Source organism: Nipponia nippon, unplaced genomic scaffold, assembly GCF_047370975.1.
Source record: "Nipponia nippon isolate SJK-2023a ecotype South Korea unplaced genomic scaffold, ASM4737097v1 scaffold_1, whole genome shotgun sequence".
Classification (NCBI taxonomy): Eukaryota; Metazoa; Chordata; class Aves; order Pelecaniformes; family Threskiornithidae; genus Nipponia; species Nipponia nippon.
Genome location: NW_028262290.1, coordinates 160,376,662 through 160,404,607, shown reverse-complemented (window position 1 = coordinate 160,404,607; position 27,946 = coordinate 160,376,662). Strand labels below are relative to the sequence as shown.

At 45.1% G+C, this 27,946-nt stretch overlaps 1 protein-coding gene across 5 annotated transcripts; it reads right to left on the bottom strand.

Moving 5' to 3' along the window:
* Positions 1-1,030: 1,030 nt before the first annotated feature.
* WDR86 (WD repeat domain 86) lies at positions 1,031-26,167 on the bottom strand. 5 transcript variants are annotated; one of them, XM_087730722.1, is made up of 7 exons: positions 26,088-26,167; positions 24,733-25,045; positions 21,799-21,940; positions 19,800-20,232; positions 10,075-10,210; positions 5,084-5,187; positions 1,031-3,025 (listed from the first exon to the last, which is right to left on the bottom strand). In XM_087730722.1, exons 2-7 carry the CDS (start codon positions 24,893-24,895, stop codon positions 2,807-2,809), a joined length of 1,197 nt encoding a protein of 398 aa, XP_087586848.1. In that variant the 5' UTR covers positions 24,896-25,045; positions 26,088-26,167; the 3' UTR covers positions 1,031-2,806. The 5 variants fall into 5 exon arrangements, with proteins under 5 accessions (XP_087586848.1, XP_087586869.1, XP_087586838.1 ...); XM_087730743.1 differs by lacking the exon at positions 26,088-26,167 and adding an exon at positions 25,840-25,942; XM_087730712.1 differs by lacking the exon at positions 26,088-26,167 and adding an exon at positions 25,549-25,756.
* Between the last annotated feature and the right edge of the window lie 1,779 nt (positions 26,168-27,946).

Below are 27,946 nucleotides of genomic sequence, written 5' to 3'. Positions count from 1 at the left end.
CAGATCCCTGCTCGGTTCCACTGCAGGGACTTAAGAGCTTTCGGTAGTGCATTTTTTTTTTTCCCCCTGGCTACCTTAGCCAAGGACAGCAAAAAGCAGGCAGTGATTACGCTGCCCAGGAATTATTTGTGCTTCATACTTCTGCATCCAGACAAGTGTTATAAAAATGGAGTCGTTTTGTGTCTCCTCCCGGAAGGCTGAAGCATTTCTGAAGCCGGTAACGTGAGCTGCTGAGGAGAAAAGGCAGCCCCAGCAACCGTCGCGTCCTGTCTTGCTCTCGGGGAGCGCTGAGGAACCACTGGACAACACACAGCGCAAAACCAGAACAGGAAAGGACTGAAAAGAAGAAAAACAGTGATGGATGTCGTTTTCAAAAGAAGTAAGTGGGAAAGCGCAAATTTCTCCCTTCCTTCAGCCAGAGGGGTTCCCAAACCTGCTGGCGTTGTGGCATTGCCTTATGCTAGCCCGTCGGCAGGCAGCGAAGGCAGCATTTCTCCTCTTTGAAGTGGCTTGCGTAGCAAACTGGCAGTGACAACTTCAGAAGCGAACGTTTGTCCTTGGGGGAATTTAAAATTAGCATCATAACACGCAATGATGTAATGCTGCCAGCACTGTCCCGGCGTCACTGCCTGCAGTTTTAAGCGATCAGCAGGCAGGAGGCATTGGCTAAAACTTTTAAGTTAATTTTGACCATGTATTTGAAGACATGGTGATATGTTTAGCAACAGAGAGATGCAGCTCTCATGAAGAGTGGAATTAATGAATCATTACCACTTCTATGAAATCCATTGGCTAATTCTCTGTGCAGCTGCTGTATGGCCGGATAAGCTCGCACGTCTAACGTACTGCATGCAAAGTTTTAAACAAAAAGTATAGCCCGGACCATCTGTGCAACGCTGTCCGTCTCTGCCGAAGGCCTCCTACTTAGCACTGACCTCAGAAGCAAAATGCAAATAAAATTAGCCGCATAGCAAGCCATCACCCCAGCAACCGAGAGCCACCATCTCATAAACATTTCCCACAGGGCCAGTACCGAGCTATGCTGACAGTTTACACTGGAATGAAGCCTACGCTATGCAGATGACCTCCCAAATTAGTCTCCTGGTAGGCATTTAACATAATTAAAATGCTGTTTCCTACTAGATGGGGAAACCTGCCAGGTAAGGGCTAAGGAGGCTGCTCATCAGGAGAGGCGAGCAGGGCACGTAGCCGCGCTGGCAGACCCGGCCGCATGACGCAGCGTTACGGTTTCAGGGTGCCACCACGGCAAGCGCTGAGCTTTCCCTTAAGACTGGGCTCACTCCTTCCCCGGGGCAGGGAAACGGAGCTCTGGTGGCTGCAGGAGGCAGGAGGGCCTGACTCCAGCCCCAGCAGTGAGGGAAAGGCAAGAAATGTTTCCAGAAGTAGATTTTCCCCCCCACCCCCCCATATTCCATCCATTCTTAACTGCTGTGCATCTGCAGCCAGCCACATCCCCTCTAAATGAGAAGCAAATAAAAACTAGACAGTTTGTTGTCTGTAGATGCCACATGTTTATTAGTCCATTCTAAAAAAGGATTACAGCATTTTTATCTTGCTGTAGTACAGAATAAATAAAGCCATAAAAATAAAAACATGTGGTTAGATATTTTTATACTGGTTCTACAAAGAGTTATATCTGCAAATAGAAAAATAGAAGAACCCTTGTTTATTCATGGCTCAGTGGTTATCAGAGGGATGAACCTGGAAAAAAACTGGGAGAACTTCTCTTGAGTTTGACCGCTTCTCCGATGCTCCTAGCAACCCAAGGCCAGGCATAGCCTCCGAAGGAGGAAAGACAGCGCCTCTAGAGCACCCAATAAATTTTCTCATTTTGCTCTCCTCTCCCCTGAAAAAATCCCACAATTCGACATTCCCAGTGGGTGTAAGGAAAACCTTCCCCCGCCCAGGACAGTCAAGCAGTGGGCCAGGCTGCCCAGAGGCGCTGCAGTCGCCACCGTAGACCTGGTGCCAAAGGAACTCTTCCGTGCCCACCAGGAGCCCCCCATCTGGGGAACCGGGCCGGGGGTAAGCGGGCAGCTGGAAGCATGCACCCCCGCAGCACACAGACACGTGAGGCCGCTGATGCTTCCTTTGCTAAGCGCGAGATCGTAAAAGGTAAAAAAAAGAACGCGCCAGGCTGTTGGGAGGAGGACAACTGCTGTGCCTTGGTGAAGAGCTGACCTTGGTACAAAAGGTCTGAGGTTTCGCTTGTTCGCTAGCTTATGTTTTGTTAAAAAGAAAAAAAAAATTAATTTCTGTCCTACTCCTCCCCACTTCCCAGAGAGGTGTCCAGCCTGCTTTAAACTCCTCCTGCTGAGCCATGCCATCCTGCGTTAGCTGGGCTAATCAATCAGCAAAAAACTGACCCGAAGGTCAGCTGTGAGAATTGCATTGGCAGTCGTACTGCAGGGCACCTTTCATTTCTACATGCGGCCGAACGGAGGGCACGTGCGCGGGCAGCAGGAACGGGAGAAAACAGTGCTCATTAGATACTAGACAGGCAGAAGTGTGCAACACCTCTGTGCCAGGGGGAATTGAAAACAAGCAGTCGTAAGTGAAGTTCTTAATTACACCCAGAGGTACATCACCTGGACCACACCGCAGTCCCTCCTGACAATACCTGCCTTGGCGCCGTCTGACAGTCACAGAGAATCCCGGCTCCTGAAAAAGAGGTTCAAGCAAAGCCTTTTCCCAGCTCTTTCCAAGTTCTGGTTTACATGGACACAGTGGTGCAGAAAACAAAAGGTTCAGCTTTGGTCACAGATGGAAAGTCTGTTCTGGACAGTCACATAAGTTCAACGGCCTCGTGTTCCCCATTTTCTTGCTGTACCATACAGCCGACTTTATTGTTGAAGAGCCGAGACAGACTGCCCTTCTGAGAGCTCCTGCCCTGGGCAGACCTCTCCTTCTTCAAACGCCGCTTATTTCTCTTGCATATTCCCCGGATGTCCCAAATCCTTAGCGTGCCATCGTGGGAAGCTGTGTAGAGGAGCTCGTTGTGGATCTGGAACAACAGGGTCACATTTAATACCAAACCGTACAGCTCGGAATCGGCACAATCAAACTGTCAAAACTCAGAGCAAACACAGCTTGATCCTAACACTTAAGGCCTGATAGCTCATTGCAAGAGCCAGTATAAATTATCACAAAAGCTGCTGAAGTGGGATGAGACATTACCACGTCAGGACTCATTTCTCAGCCACTTCACAGAGCCATAAAATATAAACAGCAAGAGTTATTTATAACCTAAACCCACCAGAAAAGCAATGGGGAACTAAACTCGATGTCAGAGTAGGCTGTAGCTGGGAATTTCTGTGCTGATTTCAGGCTGCTGGTTTTGAAGACGAAGCTTAAGGAGGCACCAAAATCAGCATCAGTGGGCAGCGGGCAGGGTCAGGAATGCTTCCCTTCTCACTTCCCTTCTTCCTTTGCAGGAAGGTATAGGTACAATTCCTCTTCAAAATTTGTTGTTCTTCCAAACCTGCAGTAATTTAACCTTGATTCCCCCCCCCCCGTAGTTTCATTTCCTTGATGAAACATTTGCTGCTGTTGGTAATGTCTCCAATTGTCCTCACCCCGCCCTAGAAGTAAGCCGTCAGTCTTGATCATCTTCCCCTTCCTGCGTCAGTCTGTCCGCCACGGGCACTCGCAGTCGCCGGAGGCGGGCCGTGATAGCGAGCATCCCGCCGGCAGCCTGGCTTACATCAGCGTGAAGCACCGCACAACCACGGCCCCCTCATCCATCCCTCATTAATATACTTAAGATCATTAATATACTCAAGGTCGCCACTTCTCAGTCCTCTCTCTTCCCGGGATTTTTTTGCCCTGTACACTTGGAAATGAAATTACAAAAAAAATACGAAGCCAAGCTCTGGTCTCGTCGAGACTTAGGAGCTGCACAGAGTGATCGTATCCGCTATCAGCCAAATACATCCAGGTGACCACCTGCTCCACAGCCAACTGGTCGATACCCAAGAGTTTGCAGTTTAAGACCAACTAGCTACTTGCTAATTCACAAAAATATACAAAAGACAACCCTATTTACAACTCTGTACGCTTGGGATCAACTCCAAAAGGAATCTTATCCCCTCTCCTTTTCCTTTCGACTGTCAGCCTGCCAGAAATACTCACAGTGTCTCATGTCCTTCATCAAAATCCTCCTCCCGCACGCAGCTTTTGCCGAGATCCTGATGCAGGGAGATGTGGACTCTTACTTGCACAAAGCATGTAAAGATTCAAGCTTTCCCCCCAGGATTCCTTGCATGATACTGGTCTTTGCATTGCCACCAAAGATTACTAATTCCTCCCCTTTTAACTTTTAAACACCAGTATCGAGCCTGGACAATATGCAAGCAACTTTTCAAGGACTTTTAATTAACGTTCAGAAAAATTTTAGGCCAGTGGCAGAGACATTTCCATTTGTGCGGTAGGATGCGGGTCAGACATCAATACCGAGCTTCTTTGTCATCTTCATACCTTCAGAAAAACAGATCCTGATGGCAATATTTTATATAAACGTTTATATACAGGGTAGCACATGGAAATCACCACTAGCTCTTCCCTAAGATCAGAAAGGACGGTGAGCAGTCGCTAGCCTGTTGAGGGATGCCGCGCCCGGGGGGTTAGGGGTATAACACTGTGTATTATTCTGCTTGGATAAAGCAGGAACGTCTCCTCTGCCTAGAGCACTGCACACACGTATCATCAGTGTCTTGTAACGGAAGGGGGTCTCATGAGGTTGGCGTCCACTCCCTGCCCCTACACAGGATCAGTTACATCTGTCTCATTTCTTATGGTTGCTTGTCTAACCCGACCTGAAAAACCTCCAATCACACACAAAGGACTGTCTCTGCGGTCTCGTTCTGTGGTTTCACTTATCCTCATTATTATCGAGTTTGTCTAAAATTACAAAAGGAATATTCAAGTCCGTTACTTTTCGTCTTACCCTAGCACAACATCCAGCCCAAGACACACAGAGCAGCTAGCCACACCAATTCCCACAAACCAAATGAGGGAGCAATCAGAAGTGAGAAATCCCAGCAAAAAGAAACCCCTTCCTGACCTGGATGCAGTTGATGATGAACTTGTGCCCTCGAAAGATCTTCTGCAGGACACCGCTCTTGGAATTGAAAGCTCTCGCGCAGGCATCACCGCTTCCCGTGAACACTGCAACGCAACCACACAACAGAGCACACGGCCAGATGTCAGCAGCCACGTAAGGTCAGTTCATGCGAGCTCAAAACGTACCTAACACTGGTTGACAAAGGACCATGACGTATCATTTTTGGGCTTGATTCTCTTCTCGGTTATTGCGAGTCCAGATAATTTTCATTTCGCTGACCCCAGCATGCTTGTTTTCATTCATGTTTTTCACTGAACTGCCTTAAGCCTGAAGTTCCTACATACATCAGCATTTCACTCCACACACACTTCAAATATCTATTTCTGCTCTTCTCTTCCACGCATATTTCCCTGCCTAAACATGCCTCAATAATTCTAAGCAGGCAATTTATCTCAAGTCTGGCTTTAAGGATTTCCACTAAGCCTTCCATTTGTTTTACCACAGTTATTTCCAGGTTTCCATTCAGTACTACAGTATCTTCATCACTTCTGCTGCTGCATCAAGCAGCAGAAGCGTCTGTACAGCGGAGCTGCAAACCACAGTAACAGCATTACCACCTCTGATGACACTAATAATATCAATTTGGCCTTAGCTTCATTCAAACATACCCTTTTTTTCCCCCCCATTTTCAACCTTAAGCTTACTATCAATAGGTATGGCCATCTCTGTTGAAATACCACAGTTAAATTGTCTGCCCTCAGAGGTGAGTGGCATGTGCAGGCAGCTTTACAAAGAAGCTTTATAAATTCTTTCAGTGGGGTAGATTTCTTCAGCTAAATCCTGTAGCTTAGGATCTTTGCAAGCACAGATCAGCTTTGTAGAGCCTTTAAGTGATTCAAGACCCAAGCTGTAATCTCTATTTCAGTATGGCAGAGAATTATTTGAGGGTTTTGGCTGTAACTCTCGGGCTATATTGTACACGTGCTACAAAAGGGGGGAGGGGTTTAAGTAAATTAAGCGTGACCAGGGATTTTGGCTCTTCAGCAGGTTTCCTTAGGGTATCTTAACGTGTTTGAAGAACAATTTCTCAACACTTCAGATCCCCAGAACTGCTGCATCCGGGAACTGTAAGGCAGTGTTGAATATTTAGATTTTATGCTTAGCAATATGCCCCCAAAGGAGCACATTTGTGTGCTTTGAGGGTTACGATTGTCTTCATAAACACTCACTTTCCTTCACTTAACCCAAACTCCTCAAGTTTATCTAGAAATAAATATTTTAGAACTGCAAAAAGCAATATATTCGCTGCTCCCTGCATTTCATGTCTTTGCAAAAGCCACTAGCATGGAAAAATTTTTACAAAACTGAACTGCCTGAAGACAACAGATTCCTTGTCTTTTGGGAGAAGTCAGGCACTGGATTCCTAAAGAGAGGTGAAGAAATTATCACGGCAGTAAATTCAAGGACTACGACAAGAGACGAGAGAACAGGCTACCTACTGCCATCAGCTTTTCAACTTCAAATTAAACAGCAGGAGGCTGGGTCCTTCCTGGGTACGCCTTCAAGAAACGTCTGGATGTGGAAAAATCAATGTCATTTTATATGGGCCACTATAAATTCAATTGCCAACACAATCCTGAAAAAGCATTGCGTCCCATTCTGCAAATGAGGAACAACGATGTAAAGCAGGGAACAAGGGACAGATTTTTTTTTTTTCTAGTGAATGGAAATCACTTAATACTATTACACACATGCAGAGTAGGAACCAATTAAGAGCTGTTTTCACTACACAGCTGTCGGTTGACTTTAGCTATCGCTATCAAGATTTTGCTGCTGACAGACATCCTTTATGTCTTTTGAACTGTCACTCTAGATTTAGGAAGTCTCTTTGCACCTCTGAGTTTCAAAGGAGAGCTGTTGATCTAACCCAGATTTAGCATTTGAATATATGCTTATATATACCACCTGTGAAACAAACAAACAACAAAAAACCCCCAAAATCAACAATTCATTTTTATTTTTTACTTAAATTTCAGAGACTCTTGGGAGGGAGAACAGGTTTTAAATGTTCCCTTGGAGCTTCTGCAACATGAAAATATATAAACCGCATTAAATTTTAAACGATTGTGCACATACTGTAGGAGAGAAATAACCAACATAATATCATTAAGTAAATCAGATTGAGAACCAGCTTTAATATTCCCCATGCTATTAATTCCACAAGCAGACTGAGGAAAGCCACTAGAAACACATTCTGATGATTTAAAGCATAGCTCTCAGATCTGTCGGGACTCCCTGTACAATATAAAGCCATTTTGGAAACACACATATATTTTTCCTCTCATTCTTCTACTATATTTTCATATTTAGATGGTAGACTCTTTGGGGAAACGAGCCTTTGGGTACTGATCAGATAGATCTTAATTCTGTTGCTCGCTAACGGAAGGTTATACTTCTCAGCTGAGATTCTTGCCATGTTCTTGGGCTGGTGCAAATGTGACATAAACCATAACAAGCATCATTTATACTGAAGTATTTTCTCCACATTTTTAAAAGACAGAGAATGGACACACAGTGCTGATCTGTCCCAGGTGAACAGCCAGAATTTAAACTACACTAGCTCCAACATTTGGTATCCAGTGAATGTGTCTTTGATCACTGATCTACACAGTACGTAATAGTTTTGTTTCCCTTAGAATTACAACATATTACAACAATGCAAGCAATCACAGTATATAAATTCATTTTTAAGGGGAAATTTCCTCTTTCAAGCACTAAAATGTGTCTAAATTAAATTCAAACAAGTCCCTAATATTTTTCCATGACCTTTTTTCTGCCCTTCAATCGAACAATTCGATTCTCCCTGTTTGACACTTCCAGTATTTTTGCATTTGATTTAAAATGAGATCTTAAATAACTCTGTGAACGTTTCCATCACACTATCAGGATGTTCTTCACAGGTCTGACTAAATGCAGCAATATTGCCTGCATTTTAAGAAAAAAAGAGTGTTATGGAAAAATAATGTATGTGTATGGGAGGGACAGGGTGGTTGGCTGAGGGGGAAGAGAGAGAAAGCTGCAGAGCTGATGGGGGTGGCATCAGATAATGAAACTTTTGTTTGAGCCTAAACTTTCTTTATGACGGTTTTAGAGAGCCTGGTCCAGCCTACACTGGTTGCATGAAAAGCAGGATCAACACTGAACACACGCAGCGCTGGAGGTCTCATTAACGAAGGAGACAGTTTCTCCATCTCCCAGCCTGACATGAAGACTCCTCACTGGGTCAGGCCAACATCAGCTTAGCACAGTTATCTCGCCTTTGGGTAGTCCTGATGAATTCAATGTTTTATTTTGTATCTTTACAATTAAAAGGGGGGAAACACACCAAATCAGTATTTTGTTTGCCAGTGTTCATACTGGTTTAAAATTTCTTGTTCATTTCCCCTGTCCTACCTGCCTGCATCTTTGAGCAATAATAACTTCAGGGTACAATGTAAGCGCAGACTCTTTCGCCTTCCATTTCAGCCTTCTAGCCAACTGCAAAAGCTGAAATCAGCAGAAATTATAACCTGCAGGTAGGGGAGAGTGGGGTAGTTCTGCAATATTGGTGAGGAGAGATGAAATTAACTGCAAATCATGATTAACTGTTTTCAATGGAGAAAAGTAGTGCTGTGGGTCTAATGCTGAAAGGAAGACCAAAAAAAGGCTTCCTGATTAAAATCAAAATCTACCTATGGGCTTGGTTACACGTTGCGTTTCCAAACATAATTAAGAAATCAATTCAGTTACTGGTTTATAAATGTGGTCAGTCAGCCATGTCAAGCATGGTGCTAGACAACTGCCATTAAACTGTAATCATCTGCCTGGGCAGGTACAACTCTCTTCTAATGTGAACCATCTTGCATTTGTCAGCCATTTATCACCATCGCTCTGATGATCTGCCAGAAGAGATGTCAAGGCCCAAATAGCAACCATTCATTTGGCGTTACCCATTCGCTTCACAGCTGAAGTACAGAAATCAAAATCAGAAAAGCGTTGCAAATTTCTAGATTAGATTAAGACAGGCGTTGCCATCCCGGTTACCCTGAAGAAGAGAAGTACTTGTTTGCGAAGCAAATGAAGGCACGTCAGGTCTAAGGCCAGTGGCAGGATAAGGCCAGGATGATACACAGAGAGGTTCAGGCTGATAAAAACAGAGGCACAGTCTTGCAACCCAAACCCAGAAACGCAAAGATGACGTGCAGAAGGAAAGCCAACCAAGACAGCAACTTAAAGAGGAGGTTTCATGGTCAGAATATACTGTTATGTTAACAGCGGACAGTTACATGAAGATATCACTACTAACAGGAGGATTGAAAGTAGGGGAACTGAGTCCCAAGCATTAGTAAGGCAAGCAATGCTTGGCTACTGCAGAAAGATGGTTTGGGGAACAACTACATGAAAGAGGACAGATAAAGGGAAAGAACTTGTGGAAAAGGAGTCTAGGAGATGGCCAGAGCCTGAACAGAAGCCTCACTGTTAGAAAGAAGCCGTGAGCATCTGAGATGTGATTCTGGTTTAGGACAGTCCATTACACAGTACCTACGAGGCAGCAGAGGCAGGCACAGGCTGCATATCCAGCAGCAGCACTTGCTGTCCCCGAGTATGCAGCAGAAGCAGCCTGACAGACATCAGACTAGCAAGGTTAAACCACGGCTATACAAACAACCCACAGACAGCTCAGGATTTAAGCCGCTTCCCTTGGTAACAGAAATAAAGCAACTGCCTCTTCATTTGCCAGAAGAGGGAGGTGGAAAATGGAGGGAAGATCTAAGCTTCCCACGTGGAGCAGTGCAGTGGAGTTTGATACTGAGCATAAACATGCTGGAGTTGAAAAAAGTGACAATTTTGCAAGCCTTCAAAATTATAAGCTTCTCTATTAACAATCTTTGATCAAAGACAAACATTGAAAAGGAGACAAGGGATTGCTGAACATAGCAAAAGCAACTTACAGATCCCAGCGTGGTATTTCAAAGTGCTAACGCTGTGTTTGTGAGCCTTGTACGTTTGGATTCGCTCCCCAGTGTCTACTAACCAGCACTTCACTGTCCTGTCCGCGCTTCCTGAATACAAGTGCCGATTCACTAGCTGAAGGGAAGAGAAAAAAACATCAGCAATAGTCTCTCAGGCACGTTCGTGAGAGAACTGCACTGAAGTGACTCATCCGAAGCCACGGTTTCCAACTCAACAGCCTGTTAAAGAGCAACAACTACACCTTGAAACAGAGGGATGGTGAGCACAACCAACCTTGCATTCTTCACGATCGCATGTCCCATTGACTTCTGGGCCTTAAAAACAGCTCCCACATTTCAGAAGATATAAAACTTAGCCCATCGGCTGGTGCAAGCAGGCAGGATTTTGGTGAGCTTAACAATGCTAACCCGACTTCCATAATTAGTTACATTATTACAGCCTCAAGAAAACCCCTGCAGTGTAGTTTCCGCAAAGCGTATTTGACAAGAACTCTTATCAGATTGTAAGTTTTAATTACAACAAAAATTTCAGAGCAATTCTGAGTAACAAAAAAAGTAAATTAAAAATAAAATTCTACGCAACATCAACCAGGGTTTGACATGATCACTCTGCACACGGTCAATATTCGGTAACGCTAACTCTTCCTTGATACTGTTTTGTATCTGCATTTCCACAAGTCTTTTTAGACTGTGTTATCAAATGATTAAATAATTAACTATTCTTACACAGGTTTCTAAACATCTTCAATCAGAGTGTCTTCTGCTGTGTGTTTAGAGCGTACAAATCCCCAGGAAGACGGGTGCCCGATGACACTAGTTATCCTGCACACTGTGTGCACTCACTAGCGGTGGCGGTTGGTTTTTATTCCAGACAGACACGACAAAGAATGGCAGAGGGAAGGATTGCAGATGGGAAACCAAGAGAGGTACAGTAACAAACCATCCAAAGCCTGACAGCTCAGCAGGGAAACCCTCCACAGTCCAAAGAAAAATCTAACAAAAACAAAGTAAAGGTTTCAACAGCCATCATTAGGTACAGCTCTGATTGCGTACTCCTCCAAGCAGAGGACTGGCCCGACACCTGCCATCCGAAGGCAGTGCAATGAAGGCAGCCAGTCACCACAAGCAATCCAGGGGCTGTAGTCTGAGGTAAGCTTCATGGACTTGCAGCAATCTCTGTATCAAAAGGACAGAGAGGCAGGAGGGGGAACCCTGATCCCCCACAAAGAAACAGAATTTGCATAAGGACTAATAATACCCTCTTTCCCCTCTAGACAGACAGATCAGAAGGCTCAAGTGACCAGCAAAGCACTAACCCCTTACGCTCCTCATGTCTCCAGGAAACCAACTGCAGAACAAATGACAAATCAACTTGACATGGGTCTTAGGTCGCTTTTAAGGATCTGGTTCTTCCACCACCTTAGATTATTATAAACCCACGGCCTCCACTCTTTGCACACTCTGTATCTGTAAGGTTGAAATGTTTTTCACGCTCTCCCATCTCCACCCCCATTCCCAGAAGAAACCACCCCATTCCCAAAAGGCATCATAAGTGAGCTTTGTGCAAAAGAACATTTGCACTGTGTTACAAGAACACGAAACAAAAGGCGTTTTAAGATAAACAGCACTACATTGAGGGGACTGTGCTAACCAATATAAGAAACGTACGCGGGCAGACCAAGATGATCACTGGCCGCAGCTCCCACCAGCCCGCTTGGAGCAGTGCATGCCACACCTCCTGCCAGCAGAACGTGGCCCGTGGGACAGATTTCGTAGCTAATCATCAGGAGACTGTAAAACACATACAACTGTTAAAAGCCAGTGGTACTTTGAAATGTCACATCCTATTACTTTTGAGCTGTTTTAGCAATGGCATTAAAACTACATCTCAGCGAGGACGGAGAAGGAATGACCAGCAGCACTAACAAAAACTGAGAGCTATACAGTCAGCCTGAGGAAGGTAACCTGACTTTTAAATTTCCAGACTCAACCCGAATGGGCACGAAGAGCATTGTCACATTGCACCGGCTAAATGGAAGAGGTTGCTTTGAGTTGAGATCCTGCTGTATTGTTCTTGGCCAAGTCATTGCATTTCTTTTTCAGACATCTTGCTAGCAGCATCAACCCACCCACTGAATAAGGGAAAACACTAAGTTATAACCCCCTGCATGCCACTCTGCCTTAACGGTACATTACGTTACGCTGCTTCATTTCTACATTTAGGTGGGTGTGTAAGTGCTGAAGTGAAACAGAAAAGCTGTAACTTGCCTAGATCTGCTAATTTGCTAGATATAAAAATGTGTTAAATGACGTGGGCTTACCCAGGTAATTTATAGCACCAGGATCATAAGAGCCATAAAAGCTTTTGATGCCCAGTCAGAGGTCGGGAGAGCTGGCTGACACACCAACCACCTTCATTAAATTCAAAGCCTCTGTGCTACGCGGGCTGCTGCATGATATACTTTTACGCACCTTCCTCCCCCTCACCAGTTTAAGCAGGCGAGCACAGCAGCAAAGGATTCTCAGCCTTGCATGGAAACAGAAATACTAACAGGTTAAACAGTCTACCAGATGCCACAGACTAAGCCTGTAGCACAGCCAACAGCAAAACCCAGGACAGGCTCTGACTGTCACACGGCCTCTCATTTCCATGGTATTTTTAAAACACAGAGCACGAAATAGCAATTAGTGAAGAAAGCCATCAAGAGCTATCAGCTCAGGTTGAAGTTGCAAATCAGATCTGCCTTTAGTGATGCGATGCAGGCATCATCTCATCTAAATTGATGCAGATACCTACAGCTAAGATAAGTCTCCTTATAGTCACTGCAGTCTAGGGCACAATTCATCTCATCCCGAAGCAGATGTCTGAAACAGATCACGCCCTAAAACTCGCTATTCCCCCCCCAACAAGGACAGCCTTCTCAGTTGTAGCCATCTGTATCAATTTAGGTGAGATGACTCCTTTTTCACTTGACTAAAGATAGGTCTAGTTTACAACTCCAGCCTAAGCTACAACACTTCAGATATCTATATTTAATCAAAATAATAATCATCATCACATACTGTTCCCCTAGCCAAAGCACCTTACAAGCAGCCCCCACACTCCTGTAAAATAAATACCTTCCCTTCTGGTAAAATAAATACCTTCCCTACTTTACAGATGGGGAACCATGATATTATGCAACTGAAGTCCATCCAAAAAAGGACATGAAATTTATAGCATCCTAACTTTTGAACGCCCAAATCCCAGAGTGCAGCCCTGATTTGGGAAGCTGATCCAGGCTGCAACCGTCCCCTCCTACAACGCACAGGAAGCATTACGTGCTTCAGGGCAGTTGTGACAAGCAACAGTGCACAGTATCCCTGAAACGGGTCAAGACGGTATATGAAAAGCAGATGGGATTCTGTCTGAGAAGAGCAAGACAGAGGCACCAATCCAGTCTGACCCATGTCAAATCGGTATTTTTCCTCCAGAGCCTTCTTTCAGAGTTTGCATCCGAATGGCGTGGCTATGCCCCAACAACGCAGAAATGGCAGCCTTGGCTCTAACTCGCCAAGGCTGGACGCACCGTGCCAACACCCTCACGCTGGCTGGGCACAAGCCACCTTTGCTGTGCAAGCAGTGGAGGTCTTAGGGTCACAGCCAGCAGCACAGGTCCTGGGCTCCTGTAATCGTTTTTCTTAAGCCATGACTGTATTGAAAACTATCTAAAAAGCCCAAGAAAGAAGGACTGTAACACAGTTCCCCTGCCCGCTTCCAGACAGGTCCCCAAAGCACTAATTTCTAGTTAGGTCACCTTCTGCTGGCTCTCCTTTTAGGACTCTTGCTAACCTCCTTACACCAGCTTGGCTTCTCCTATCCAGCGGTTATGGGACTCTCCAAATGCGTTCAAATCTCCTCAGTCTGCAGAGGCCATCTAGTCCAGATCCACCGGTTCTGTTAGACTACTGGGCAAAACAGTATGTTGCTGTTCCTTGGGTTAAACAGAGTTGCTGTTCCTTGGTTTAAACGCCCTCGCTGACACATTACGCTCAGCAGATCTGTCCGCTCTTGGGAGCTGGACAAAGCATACTGGCTTCTTCATCAAAATGTAGGGTCATGCTGCAGCTTCGGTGGGAGCTAAGCCTCCTGGCTGCCAAGACTGGCACCCGTTTTTGTGTATGGGCATCCAGGCACAATTATTTTCAGCAAATACTTGTGGGCTAGGTCCCCATCCCATAACTACTGGGCTTTTCCAACCCAAAGGCTGCAAACCTTTACCCAATTCCCTAGGTCTCAGTCCTATTCTTATTAAAAAAATGTAATTTTCTTATGATTTAGAAGGAAAAATGTAAAATTTCACTCAATACATTTTTCCAGATATACCCAAGTTTGTCAACTCTTGGTTTAAAAATGATCAGTAGAAACAGTTACATATTCTAATCTGCAACTGCCTGGAGAAGCGGTGATATCTTCAAAGCTGTATTTTTCTTGGCTGGCTTTTGAGCACTTCGTTCACTTTGGCTAACTGCCCAACAAAGCTCCTGCCACGCTTTTCCTTGTCAAGGCAAGGACACCTGTAGCAGAGCAGACAACACAGAACAGATTTGCAGCTCAGATACTAACAAGCTGAGAGGACATTTCAAACCCGAGTAGCTTCAAAAGAATTAAAAACCTGATGACAGTCAGATGCCCAGTTCTAAAGCCTCAGCCAGACAGCAAAAAATCACTGCATTGATAGCTGTAATTTTGGACTGTTAATTTTTCGCATTACTCTGAGGGACTTTGCTTTGAACCAGATGAAACACTGAGACACATGAATGGAGCAAAGTTGTCTTAATCCTCAGGCCAAAGTACCGGAGATGTACTATTCCATGTAAAATTTCAGTCAGACTTGCTTGTGAGTAGCAAAGTAAGAGCAGTAGCAAAATACAGGTTGTAAACACTAAAGTAGTTACAGGTTTCATTATTAAAAAATGCCAGTTTTATTCAACCCTGACCTTGGCTGTAGCCCCCAGGCACACCACAGTTTGAATAAAAAAAAACCAAACGATCACTTCTAGGGTTGGTCTCTCAAGACAACCACAACCCTATTGCTCCACCAGCTTGGCTGAACTGAATATATGCAGCAGCTTAAGACAATTTCTACCCATATGAATGCCAAAAACATCTGCAAAAGAACGGTTTAGCAGGTATTTCAACCTTATAGGAATGGACTTTGCTCTCCCAGTTAACCTTTGCTGTAAGAAACAATTTAACCCTCATCTGAGGAGAGGCAATCGGCTCTCCAGATTTGGACACATCCTCTTTCTGAAGGTCATTGCACTCAGACTGGCTCCCAGGAACTCCATGATGAGTTCACATCTGCAACGCTACCCGCTTATTCTTCACATGGGGGTCAGTATTCCTACAGTCTGCCAGCTGGGTTTTCTGTCCACAGCCACTGCTAAGTTAAAAATCACCAACTTGGACCAATCTCAAGTTACAACTATGTAAGTCTTCGGCTCAGTTAGACTTTCAGGATCCTATTCAAACCACATTCATTTTAACGAGCTAACGAAATCCCTGTGGGCAAGAAATTGTTTTTTTTTCCTGAGAATCCATCTAGAATGAGCTCTCTGGTCCGGCTGTTAGAGAACGTTTTTTCAACTTTTTTACTGCAGAGCAAAGTAATGGTCCTAGAAACATGTTTCTTTTCTACAGGTGTTGTACACATTCATATTCCTCTAATTCACATCTTCATCCTCTGATGAATTATGCAACAAATACAAACACAAATTACAAAAAATATGTGCACTTCATTTAATTGGTGTGACAAGAAAAAATTCTGTCCCCATGACCACAACAGTTACGCATATAAACGGAGTTCAGGCAACGGCTTAGTTCAAAGCATTCTTTTCTTCTAGTCAGCTTTAAAAGGCAACTAAAGGGAATGGTCTAAACAAAGGATCTTTTGCAGGAAAACCAGAAGCAAGTCCTTGCCCACTCATGTTCACTTAAAACTCCTTTTGCAAGAAAGGAGTTTTCTTGCAAGAATGTTTGCTATAGGATCCAAGCTAAATTCCAAGCTGGATCATTTCTCTCTGCCAGCTTTTGGCAGCACAATTTTGATAAATACTCAGAGGCAGAACAATCAGCAAAGGACAAAGCAATCCTTGTGAGCGGCTTGCAAAGCTACTTCGGAGACATTTAGAAAAACATACACAAGTAAATATTTAAGTCAGGATTATTCAGCCTATTGCAGGCAGTCACGCTAATGAAAATGCATGTTTGATTATTAATTGCAAACACTGGTCTTCAGCCAGGCTTGAAATTTTTAAGTGGAAGAACTAGCATGAGCTGTGTGACTACACTCTGCCCACCCTCACTTTTTCCCATTGCTTCCTATAAAATCTCATCATTGGCTCTTACATGAAGAGGGAGCACCCAAAATAGCTGCTGTCCCTTGCCTGCCAAGCTATCAGTGCACTGCAGGAGAAATGGAGTGAAGAGTTCTGGCTGCTCCACTGCTAGTTACCTTGCCTGACTACAAGAGTCAGGGCTGACTACGTAGGTCAAGACCTGACTACGAGGTCAAGGCCACCAAAGCACCTACCATGCACACAATTCCCACTGCAGATAGAAAGTCTCCTGGCAAAACATTTGTCAGTCTAATTTAGATAGTGGAGGGAAGAGGACAGCAGTGTTAGAATAAGCTGGTACCTGCAGCAGAACTACTTTGACAGCAGACCACATGGAATCCGTTCAGTTGTGAATCACCCTCAACAGACTGACCCCAGGCCAGCAGGACAAGCCCTGGGGAATATCTGAGGAGCTCACCCTCTTCCCTCCACTGCCCAGGACCACGGAGGACAGGGGAAAAGGGAAAGCTAAAAGCTCACCAGTGCTTTCCGTTCTGCCATGCTAGATTAGAGTTGCTTTCAGGCTCCTCTAGCTTATGCTAGCTGGCAACATCACCTAAAGGATCTTGGAGCAATGAAGGAACATTCAAAATCCAAACATGCCTGTGGCATCACCCCTCTGCTTTTCATACACCAGCACTGCAGGAAGCAAGGTGGAAAACATGGGTGTGCTTTATGGATATCTATCCAGAAAGGCTCCTTCAAGAAGCTCCAGGAATTTCCATTCACTGCTACAGCAACACTATTGGTATTTACTGGAAAGTAATGGGAGATGACTGGAACAGTCCAGACCTAATTTGCAGCAGTTTAGAACATCCTGGGGCATTCCCGTTACTAACAGTACTTTTTAAAGTTGGGGAAAATATGGTCTCAATATCCAAATTTTTCCTGATCTGTGTCCAGGATGAGAGATCACATTGAGCATTTCTCAAACTTTTTGAAAGGTCACCCTCCCTTAGGGATCTTTATTTGAATAAATAAAATCAAAATAAGTCTTTATTTTTTTCCCTTTATTCTCTCCACAAAAGCATTATACCCACCCAGAGAACAGGTAACTAGCTTTATTTGCTGGTATCAACCCAGTTCCTCTAGGACAGGGGAGTGAAAATCTGGTATAATTAGCAGCTCACTTCTGCCCTGAAGAAAATGAACTGTTGTCAACAATTAAAACTGTCTGCTGGCTACTGTGAGCAATGCACAGCTACCTCCAAGTCCTTCCTGACCCCCAGTTTGAAAAATACTAACCCAACTCACTGCCACAGATTGCAACACTGTTACTAAGAAGCCCTAGGCAAAAAAGGCTCCAAGAGCTTTTTGAGAAGAAAACAAAAATTTAAAAAAATAACCACCTCTATTCAGGAAGTTTCCCTTCTGTTGTAACATCTTTGTATGGATTCTGGTGATTGACCCCTTTCTAAAACAATGAAAATACCACGTGGGCTGTGCTGAGAAGCAGCCAAGTGGAACAGAAGGGCCAGTGTTGAACCCAGTAAGGAAGAGGGAGGAATTAGGAAAGATCGACAGCCTAAAGCTATTCAACAGCAGTACAGTGACTGCTTAAGCTGGGGTAAGTTTTAGAAGCCTAGAAACGAAACGTTCTCAGTATGTACCTCAGCTGGACTCTTCTAGCCTCAAACATCAACTGGTGATGAGAGAAGCGAGGGGCTACCAGTTACTCACAGCTAGCAGAAGACTGGGCCAGGCCTGTTGCCAACACAGTCTTGGCAGCAGTAGTCCTGTGTACTTTGAATTGTTCAGGTTTTCCAAATAGATGTATTGGTTTTGCTTTTCTCCTCCCCTACAAGAAGTTCTGTTTGTTTAAAACTGTTGTTTAACTCCGTGCTCACAAGCAGAGAAGCATTGCTCATTCTTGAGCATTCAAAGAGCGTAATTGAATTTCCCAGACTTCTGGGAGAGGGTCAAGCCAGTTTTGTGTAACAATTTTAGCAAGAGCCCAATTAAATTAAAGCAAGCTCTGTTGTTGCCAATCTGTGCCTTGGAGAAGGGTTACAATTAAACAGCAAAACATAGCATGACACCAAGAACAGCAACAGATTTACTTGAGCATCCTCAAAATACATTACCACAGTATCATAAAAACAAGCTTTAACACTGAGAATTTACCCAAGCAAGACAAACATTACTCCAGGGCAACATGATTTTCTGTGGTTTTTTTTCCTTTCTAAAACTGAAGGAAAATAGAATTCCTTCAGTACTACCAGGTTTTCAGTCTGCTAGTGTCAGCTGTGACTACCTTGTTTAGAAACAAAGGCAACATTTATTAAACAGCTGTTAAAAATACATACTGTAGCCTCTGTAAAGGAAAGCCACTTATGGACGACAAACACAAACAAGGAGAGTAATGAGAAAAATTACTGTCATTAACTTCAGTCAGACACAGAGTTATAAACAGTTAAGGTTTGCTGACCTGAAACTAAGTTACAGACCATCATATACCTTCTTTAAATACATCATTAGCATTTTCTGGTGGATTATGGAGCGTACAGGACAAGTGCTTATGCGATAGTTCCCCTTTTCTTTCATCTGCTTAACCTCCTTTTCTCCTCTGCAACATTAACAAACCTGGCAGCATTCACCAGAAAAATACTGCAAACAGAAAAACAGGGCAGAGTTTTTCAGGTCACGTTAAATTTTTTCCCCTCTCTCCTTCATCATTTCCTGATTTCTCTCCCCCATGCTCTAGTTCTCTTTTCCATTGTCCTTGCCCATTTTTTTGTCTTGGCCATCTCTTTCTCCCTTTCTTTTCTCAAATTATGTCTGTGTGGTTTTTAAAACAGGATTTCTTTCAGCTTTATGCTTTCCTATTTTCTTTTGCCCACAATTTTGGGTTGGGTTTGTTTTTGTTTTGGTTTTTTTTTTTTTTTAAGTTATCTGGTTTACTCTGATTTTTTTTTCCCCCTCCCCTTTTTCAGTTATCTGACCCTGTGTCTGTTTACTTGCTCAGGTTATTTTTCTTCAAAGTCTGGTGATCCTGTGTACACAATCCTACTCAGATGAACAGCCCTCCCAGCAAACCTACTTATGAGTTTCAAGACCTAGGAGGATTTAAACAGCTACTGCACTAGAAGTTAGACCAGGATAGCCACTAGAAGCCAAGAGGATATCAGAAAGTGTTTTAGGGAAAGAGGATTTGTCTCAAGGCCACAGAGCACTATTATTTTGTTATTACACGAATGTTTAAGCTTACCATTTATAACCTGTCTCGGAAGAGCTTCTTTATGAAAGAAAAGACAGCTGAGACCCACATGAGTTAGGATATGGATACCCCCTTCGAAGGCTCTTGAAGAAGCCTCTGTTCTTACCTCTAGGCAAATTACTGATCCTTGATGCTCTTTGAACACTTTCAACTGCTCACCAGTGACAATATTCCACGTTCGAATGGTATAATCCGTGCTGCCAGAAAACAGCTCCCTGTTTGGTGCGTCAAGTATAAGGCATAAGACAGCCCCAGTGTGTCCCAGCAGCGTCTGGTAACAGCGCCCACTGGACACCCACCAGACCTTAACAGTGCAGTCTGTGCTACCTGTCACCAGGAGGTCTCTGCTCACTTTCTCCTCCTCCTCCTCTTCCTCCTCCTCCTCTTCAAGAACATCCCTGGAGGAATAGTGAGCTAGAGTCAGGACACAGTTCCGATGGCCCCGGAATTCCTGGATTTGTTTCTCCTTGTCCACACTCCAACAGCGGGCTGTCCTGTCATAGGAGCCACTAAAGAGATAGTCTTTGGCAACCAGGATCCTGCAAAAAATAAAGTTTGCGTGTATGAACAGTATCATTCCTTTTACATAACCATTTTTTGTCACAATTTCAATGCCAAGCACCCCAAAGTTAGAAACAGCAGCATGAACACATAACCCCAATTCAGCATCACTGTTTAATACGCATTATTTATGAACTTCTTTGTTGGATTTTTTAAAAAAACAAAAAAAAACCCAAACACTTCCCTGTTTCTACTTTTAAAATTGAGACCCCTTGTTCAGGCACACTGATGTAGGCATATTTACACTATCGCATTGTAACTTTGGGCATTTGTGTTTTTCTAAAATCTTTTCCAGCAGCACTATTATGTAATTTTCATAAGTTATATATACTAGCTAAGAGTTTCTTGTGGTTTTTGTTTGTTGGGGTTTTTTTTGTTTGTTTTTTAAAAAAAATAACTCATTCTTGGTAACATATTTATTAGTATTTCTTTGCAAATAATTATTTATAAACTGACCTATGAAAATAGCTTGGAATTAAAATAACAACAACAAAAAAACCCAAAACCCACACGCATTCCAGGAACCTGAACTGTAACTGACAATGTGCAAAGATAATCATCTTTCCATCATCAAATAGAGAGAGTGCAGGAAAAGAGATATACACCTAATGTCACTTAGCCCAGGATCTCAAAAAAGGTAGAGCAAGAGCACCCCACTTATGACATAACTGAAGAGCAAATCAGAGATTACAGCTCAAGAATTCAACTTACTGGACCTCCAAAATAATGAGTAGTAGCTGCAAAAACATATAACAGAAAAATATCTACAGTTCACACTTCCAAACTAGAGATAGGGAATACCAGAACCTGTCGTCTTTGTCAGCTGAGTTTGGTCCTCTGGGACCTTTCAAACTGGCAACAAAGTCATGTGAATAGGGAACACATTTCCCATTTGCTGATCCAAGCAAAAATCAGGCCAGTGCCAAAATACAGACAGAGCCAGCCTTCCTAACTATTTACAGAATCTAGCTACACATCGTATGTGTTTTGAGTTTAGTAAGGAACAAAAAAAAACCACCCGCCCGCCAAAAAAAAAAGTAAGAAAAGAATACCAATCTTTGGCTGCTCTATTTATCATTAATTAAATCCAGTCCAACTATTAAGAGGCACTTTAAATTGACAGGCCAATCAGTCACGCACAATCAGTTTAATGTTAAACTTCATTTGCACAAACAGGAATAGTAATTCCAGAAAAAGCCCTGACTTCATCCCTCTTACTGACACAAAGGCTTGACGTGATGTTTTTACATCTATTTATCAGAGGCATCTGTTATCAATTGACTAATTTCTTCTGGAATTTCATTCCTAGCCCTGGATTCAATTCCCCTGCTGTGTGCCTTTCATTTCTCTCCTATCTGCTGTCTATGGATGTGTCAGCACTGTTGCTAGGAAAACTAATCATTACAGCACAGAACACGTGTAGCATGAACTCAAAGGTTTACACAACCCATTTTATTAGTGTAGCAATGGAGAATTGCAGTAAAATGACAATGTACGTGATAATAGATTACAGGAACACAAGGGAAGAACTCCACAGAACCAACCTGTTAACAATTGATGTGTGTCCTCGGTAAATGGCCAGGCACTGACCTGTCATCACATCCCACTTTCGAATGGTATGATCTGCGCTACACGTGAAGGCAGCCTCATTTTCTAAGTGGCAAAAGGTGATGTAACTTTCATGTCCTAGGAATAACAAAGGAAATAAATTGAATCACTGTGCATGCAAGCAGGACAGACTAGTCAGCTCTTTACCTTAACTAAAAGAAAAATAAAACAAACAAACAGACTGAAACTCTAGTTTTAAATGCACCACCACGTTCTTCACATGTAAGGATTTGTATAAAACACAACATTTTTAATTAACAGCAGAAAACTGCTTCATCATTATAAGGATTAAGTGAAAGAGTAAAACAGTACAGTTCCACCAATCAGGTAGATCGAACAGTATTATAAAAACTTAATGAGCTAAATTAATATCACTATAATAAAACTCAGACTACTGAAGTTTAAAACCAGTAAAAAATTGGCTCATTTTTTTAATGAAGAAATGCTTTTGCTTCCTTCTTCTGAAGTCAGGAAAAAAAGGCTGCATTTCAACCCAGCCCATTGATTGTTAAGACACAAACAGCCCTAAATTAAAGCGTGAAACTATGAAAAAAGGAAGCAACATGAGACTTACCAGCAAATTTAGTTTCATTGTCCAAGCAGAATGAAACGCAAACAAGAAAACATATCTGCTAAAAAGGCGGCCAATACTTTCCCCATTACGACTAGTAACATGAATAAAACACACAATTTTCAAAATATCAGTATACCTTTAAGGAAATGACACAGAAAGAAAGAATAAGAGCACAATTATTTATACAGCATTCAGAGTATGTTGGGATTCTACAGTTACAATAAAAATAGGCACAACTGCTACTCTAAAAATTTCATGCTGAAAAACAGGGCAATGCTAGCAAAGAGGAATCAATATTACAACCTTAAACTTTTGTTGTCGCTTAGCAAGATGTGTCATTTTTCTATTGTATCATTAAAATGCACCGCATTTAAAAATCACCTTAGGATTCAAGTCCCAGCTTTGTCCAAGATCTCTTGTGTGAAATTGTTGTCACCTCTCTAATCGTTGGAATAGTATTATCTTGCACTCTTCTGTTTTAGTTATTTAGACTGTAAGCTTTCAAGATCAAAACTGTTTCCTCTTAAGTCACTATCACAAGAGAGCCCCAGACTTTGGTTGAAGCTGGTGGGCCCCACTGTGATTTAAATAACACTATTCTTTGAGGAGAAAAGAAAAAAATATAAGAAGGACAAATGTGATTAAAGAGAGACAGATCTACAGACAAAGATATTAGAAAAACAGAATCATGTTGTAGAATAAAGGGATGGTAAAAAAAAAAAAAAAGAGGGAAAGCAGACTGCCCAGTAAAACACTTTGTTTCACTGACTGCAAAAACCAGATTTTACCACAACTCCTGTAGTTCAAAAGCTTTGTTGAAGTTCAAAAGCGAACCAGAATCCACATTACAAACACAAGTATTGTTTTCTCTTAAGCAAATTCACCAGATGCCAAAAATTAAACAGATCACCAGGGCTATAAGCAAAACTATACCCATCCTCACATTTTTGTGAAAATTTTTTGCGGCTTAAATGGGACAGGTTTCAACCACCGGGATTTTTCTTACAGTATCATGTAATCCTGCTCTGAGAAGATCAAAAAAGCATCTTGGTTACCGCACCAAAGTCTGTCAGTCAGATTTTAATCATCAGTAATACTAGAGACACACAAAGGATGCCAAAACCCCCTGTGGCAGACAAGGTCTGGTGCTGGTCTGGTCAAAAGCAGCCACCACAGAAGTCTGTTGGTTATGCTGCGGTGGAACCTTGAAATTGTGTTATAGATACAGGTTTTTCAGTAATTATAGCTTGTACAATATAAATTTACGCAACAACTGTGTGTGTGCATAAGCATAAAAGACATACAATTATCTGATTCGACTGACAGTTCACAAACCATCTAGCCAACCTTCTTTAGAGTTCACCCAAACACCAGCAGTACATAGGCCAGATTCTGAATATTATCCAATATATTTCTCTTTCTAGTTAAAAGTTAATTAGTGGTTTAAAGGGATTTCTAAGCCTAAAGCAAATGCAGTGAGTTTTCCAGGAGCTAGAACCATGGCAGGATGTGAGGAAAAAAAGACAATACTCCTTAGTTAAAAGCAAGCAAGAAAACAAACAAACAACAAAAAAAAATCACAGCAATGTGATCTCTTCTTTGGAAGAAAAAAGGATCAGAAATTCCAAATTTAAGAGCTTTTTTCCCCCCCTATATTAAGAGTGAGTGAGAATACGAACATCTTTAGTCCACATCTGACTCCTGCATGACTGTAATTTCTACAGAGTTTTTCTTTTCTTTGTTATTATTGAGATGCTAGTTTAAGGTTAATAAATTTTGTTTAAAATGCAAAATCAATTTAAAATGAGGAAGCCCAGCAATTAACATTTCTGTGTGTCAAACGTGGGGAAAAAATAGCCTATTTAGTAAGGTTTCCTTCCAGACTTCTGGGTCAAGACATTCTAAATAAAGATTGTCTGGAAAATGAGATGATTAAAAGGACACACAAAAAAAAAAAGAAAAGAAAAGAGAGAGAGAGAGAGAATAACAAAAAGTCCAGATTTCATCAGGGTGTAAACCAGAGGGCTTCCGGAAAGAGAGGTAAGTTAATCAACTGCTATGTTCTGCACGCTGGGGTAAAAGGATCCATGCATTCAGTAGCGCTGGTAACCTGTTTTGGGTTGAAACAGCTTCTGCTTAACATTACTGTAACCAATACTCAAAAAAAAACCACAAAACAAAACAAGCATGATTTTGGCTGCCCAGCAGGCTACAGTGACTGAAAGAGACCAGAACATGCTGTGTGGCCTGTGCCAGGCTTTAGACTCAAAAAATAGGCAAAAAGAAGATATTGTACCTTGGAAGTGGCCATGGCACTGGCTGTCGGCAGTGCTCCAGAGCCGCGCAGTGCCATCTTCACTACCCGTAAGCAGGCGCTGCCCGTCCGGGCTCAGGCTCAGCCAGTTGATGCCTCCTTGGTGATCTGTGCAGACCTTCACCGCTGAGCCACTATTCCCCATCCTGCCGGTCCCAGCGAAGGCAGAAGGCTGCGGGTCAGATCACCGGCGCTGTGCAAACCCCAGACCGTGCTCTGGGCCTCCAGCCGTCTCCCGCCGACCAACTTCAGCCATTACCTCAACTCCAAAAAACCATCAGGGTAGTCCAGACTCCTGCACAGGGACACAAAGGAGGAAGAGGAGGGCACGTTAAATCATTTCACCTCCCCTGTGGGTACATCACTTTCTCAGTCAGGGTGTGCTGAAGCCATCGAGTGCCCCTTTCTCCGCAAGAACCGAAGCCCTACCGTGGAAGACGGCCCTTCAACCACACGCTCGCTGGTGCGGCTCCTCCATGGGCACTGAGGTACCCCCAGCCCCGTGGAGAGGACCCAGCCTGGACGGCGGCGGTGCCGCTACCTGGTGCCCGGCTCCGAGGCTGCCGGCACGCTGCTTCTTTTTAAGCAATTTCAAGGCTAACTTGGGGCACGCTGAAGAGGCGACGCCTCCGAGCGAGGGAAGCCCAGCCTCAGGCGGCCCCCGACGCCCCCGGGGGCCGCCTGCCCCCTCCCCCGGCCGCCGCCGGATCACCTCAGCGGCCCGCAGCGCTCCCCGCCCCGGGCTGCCGCCATCCCTCCCACACGGCCCCCCCCGGCATCTCCGCCCTCGGCACTTACTCATCGCCCCGGACACGGCCGCGGGTGGAGGCGCGGGGCTCGTCTCCGGCGGGACGATCCCGCACTCACCCTCCGGGGAGGGGAAACCTCCTCCCGCCGGGGGGGCCGGAGCCCAGCGCCGGGCTGAGCGCAGGATCCCCCCCGCCGCCGCCTCCGCCCTGCGGGGAGGCGGGAAGGGCTCCCCTCCGCCCCCGCCGCCGGGCCGAGGCGGGCGCCCAGCCGCTGCCGTGCCCCCCCTCAGGCCACCTCGGGGCGGTTCCCTACCCCCAGCGCCGGCCCTCCCCCCGTTACCTCCCCCTCCATGTTAGAGCCGCTTCCAACGGCGGCAGCCCCCCTCCCCGGGGCGGGAAGCCGAGGCCTCCCCCCGCCCGCGCCGCTTCCTCGGTGCTACCGCTTCCCGCCTCGTCCTCCCGGGAGGTGGCCGGCAGCTCTTCCCCTCCGGGACGGCCTCCCCCCGCAGCAACCCCCCTTCTCGGGGGAAAGAGCCATCTCCCACCCCTCTCGCCGCCCGCCTCCCCAGGGCTGAAGCCGCCCCTTACCTCATTTCAGCCGCCCGGCGGTGAGGGGGGAAGAGCGGAGAGGCGGCACGGTCTTTCCCGGCTGGGGACCCTTTAATAACCGCACTACGACCGAAACACCCCCACGCCCCCCGCCGAGTCCCCGGAGCTTGGCCTCGGGGGGAGGCAGCGCTTCCTGCGGCACGTTTCGCCCCCGCCGGCTGCCTGCCGGCCCCGCGGCGCGGCTGCGCCAGCCCCGCCGCCTCAGGGCAGCCCCGGGGGGCACCGGCCCCGCGGCGGGCTCCCCGGCAGGCAGCCGCGCTGCCTCCCCGGCCTCTCAGGGGGGGACGCAGACGCTTGTGCTGCCGAGCTGCGGGCTGGCTTTGAGGGAAGACATCGCCTTTTCTTCCTCCTCTCGCCCCCCTCCCCGGGCCAGCTCCCGCCAAACTTCTCCTCAGGAGCCTCCCCACGGGAGCCCCAAACCCCCTCTCTTGCTCTGTGCGTACCCGAAGCTTTTGGGGCTGTTTCTTGTTAACGCGGTCCCTCGCCCCATCCAACCCTGGTACCCCATGGGCTGGGCTGGCGTCGTGCTGCCCCAAACCGCCTGGCGAAGGGCTCCGACATGGCGGGGTGGCGGCAGGGAGCTGCTCCAAAGCGGGGCTCTGCTGCCTCGGGAGCTGTGCAAAACGTGGGCTGAAAGGGTCCTGTCCCACCGTGGTACAATTAAACATACAAAGGATAAATCCACTGGAAAGAGAAAAGTGACATAGGGAGGCCGAGAGCCCCCAGCAAGGCAGCAGCAGGGTCCGAAGTGGATCCCCCCCCTAAGAAATGGGAAGCTGTGGCTAATGTGCTGCTAAAAGCATGCTGGCAGTGGTAGGATGAATCACAAAACCCACTTCTCCCAGCTCCCGCCCCATTAGATCAGAAAACCACCTTTTTGTGTCGCATCACCAGCCTTGAAACAAGCCCATCGGCTCCATTTCACACCGGCGTGTTCCATAGCGGGGTTCACCGGGCGCTTGCAGACATTTAATGAGGCATCAGCCCTGCTCCGGCATAATGTATTTCAGTGCGTGGGCTGTACAGAAATGCATGCGTTAAATGGATACTTCATGGGATATGTTATTTTGCACGGCGCATTCTGGCAGAGGCGAAACAGGCCTGATCTGTCACACCCAATGCAAACACGAGGTGATCCCGGTTCGGCTGCCGGTTGTAGCCGTGGAACCGTGGAGAAGCTTGCAAGACGGAGCTGTCGGGCTGCAAATTTCGGTTTTACGAGGGTCAGGTCGAGCCCCGTGGCATATCGTCACCAGCCAGCTCTTTTCTGAAGACAAGCGTTTCCGCACAACCCCTGCACGTTCAAGAAACGACCGAGAACTTTTCGTGTGAGATGTGAGCACTGGATTTCTTCCCTCTGAAAATCACATTATCCGTGGAAAGATATTTTTTTGGACATGGAGGCCTGGGAATCGGCTGCTCTCAGGGAGTGTCCCTCACCATCTGCTTGTACATCTGTCAAATCCACTCACAAACCCCTGCCTGGAGTGCTTGTTCGGGAAACTGTAGGATAGATTAGCACTCCTTTTTATTTTCCTACGCTGCTGTGATGTGAACGCAAGGGAAAATTCAGACGGAAGGGGTATTTTGTTCGGTTGAGGCGGGTATGCGCGTTTTAAACACACGCAGTTTACATCTCCGGGGGAGGCTGAGCTAGAGGGGAAGCCCTTGGCCACAGCTCGGCCATGCGTTGCCTGCGGGAGCCCGTGGGAGCAGAGGGTGTGCGGTTCCTTCCCCCCGTTTTTAAGGCCTTTTCAAGGGTTGTTATTATTATTTCAAATTAATATTTCCCTCCTGTGGTGACTGATGAAAGCATCTGGGCTTTTGAATATTTTCAT

Excerpts from the sequence above, each read along its gene's own strand:
- WDR86 (XM_087730722.1), bottom strand. The coding sequence starts at position 24,895 with ATGGGGAATAGTGGCTCAGCGGTGAAGGTCTGCACAGATCACCAAGGA. Across the intron at positions 21,941-24,732 it reads GTGCCATGGCCACTTCCAAG|GACATGAAAGTTACATCACC; the intron begins GTACAATATCTT and ends TGTTATTCCTAG. Across the intron at positions 3,026-5,083 it reads TCATCATCAACTGCATCCAG|ATCCACAACGAGCTCCTCTA; the intron begins GTCAGGAAGGGG and ends CTGTTGTTCCAG.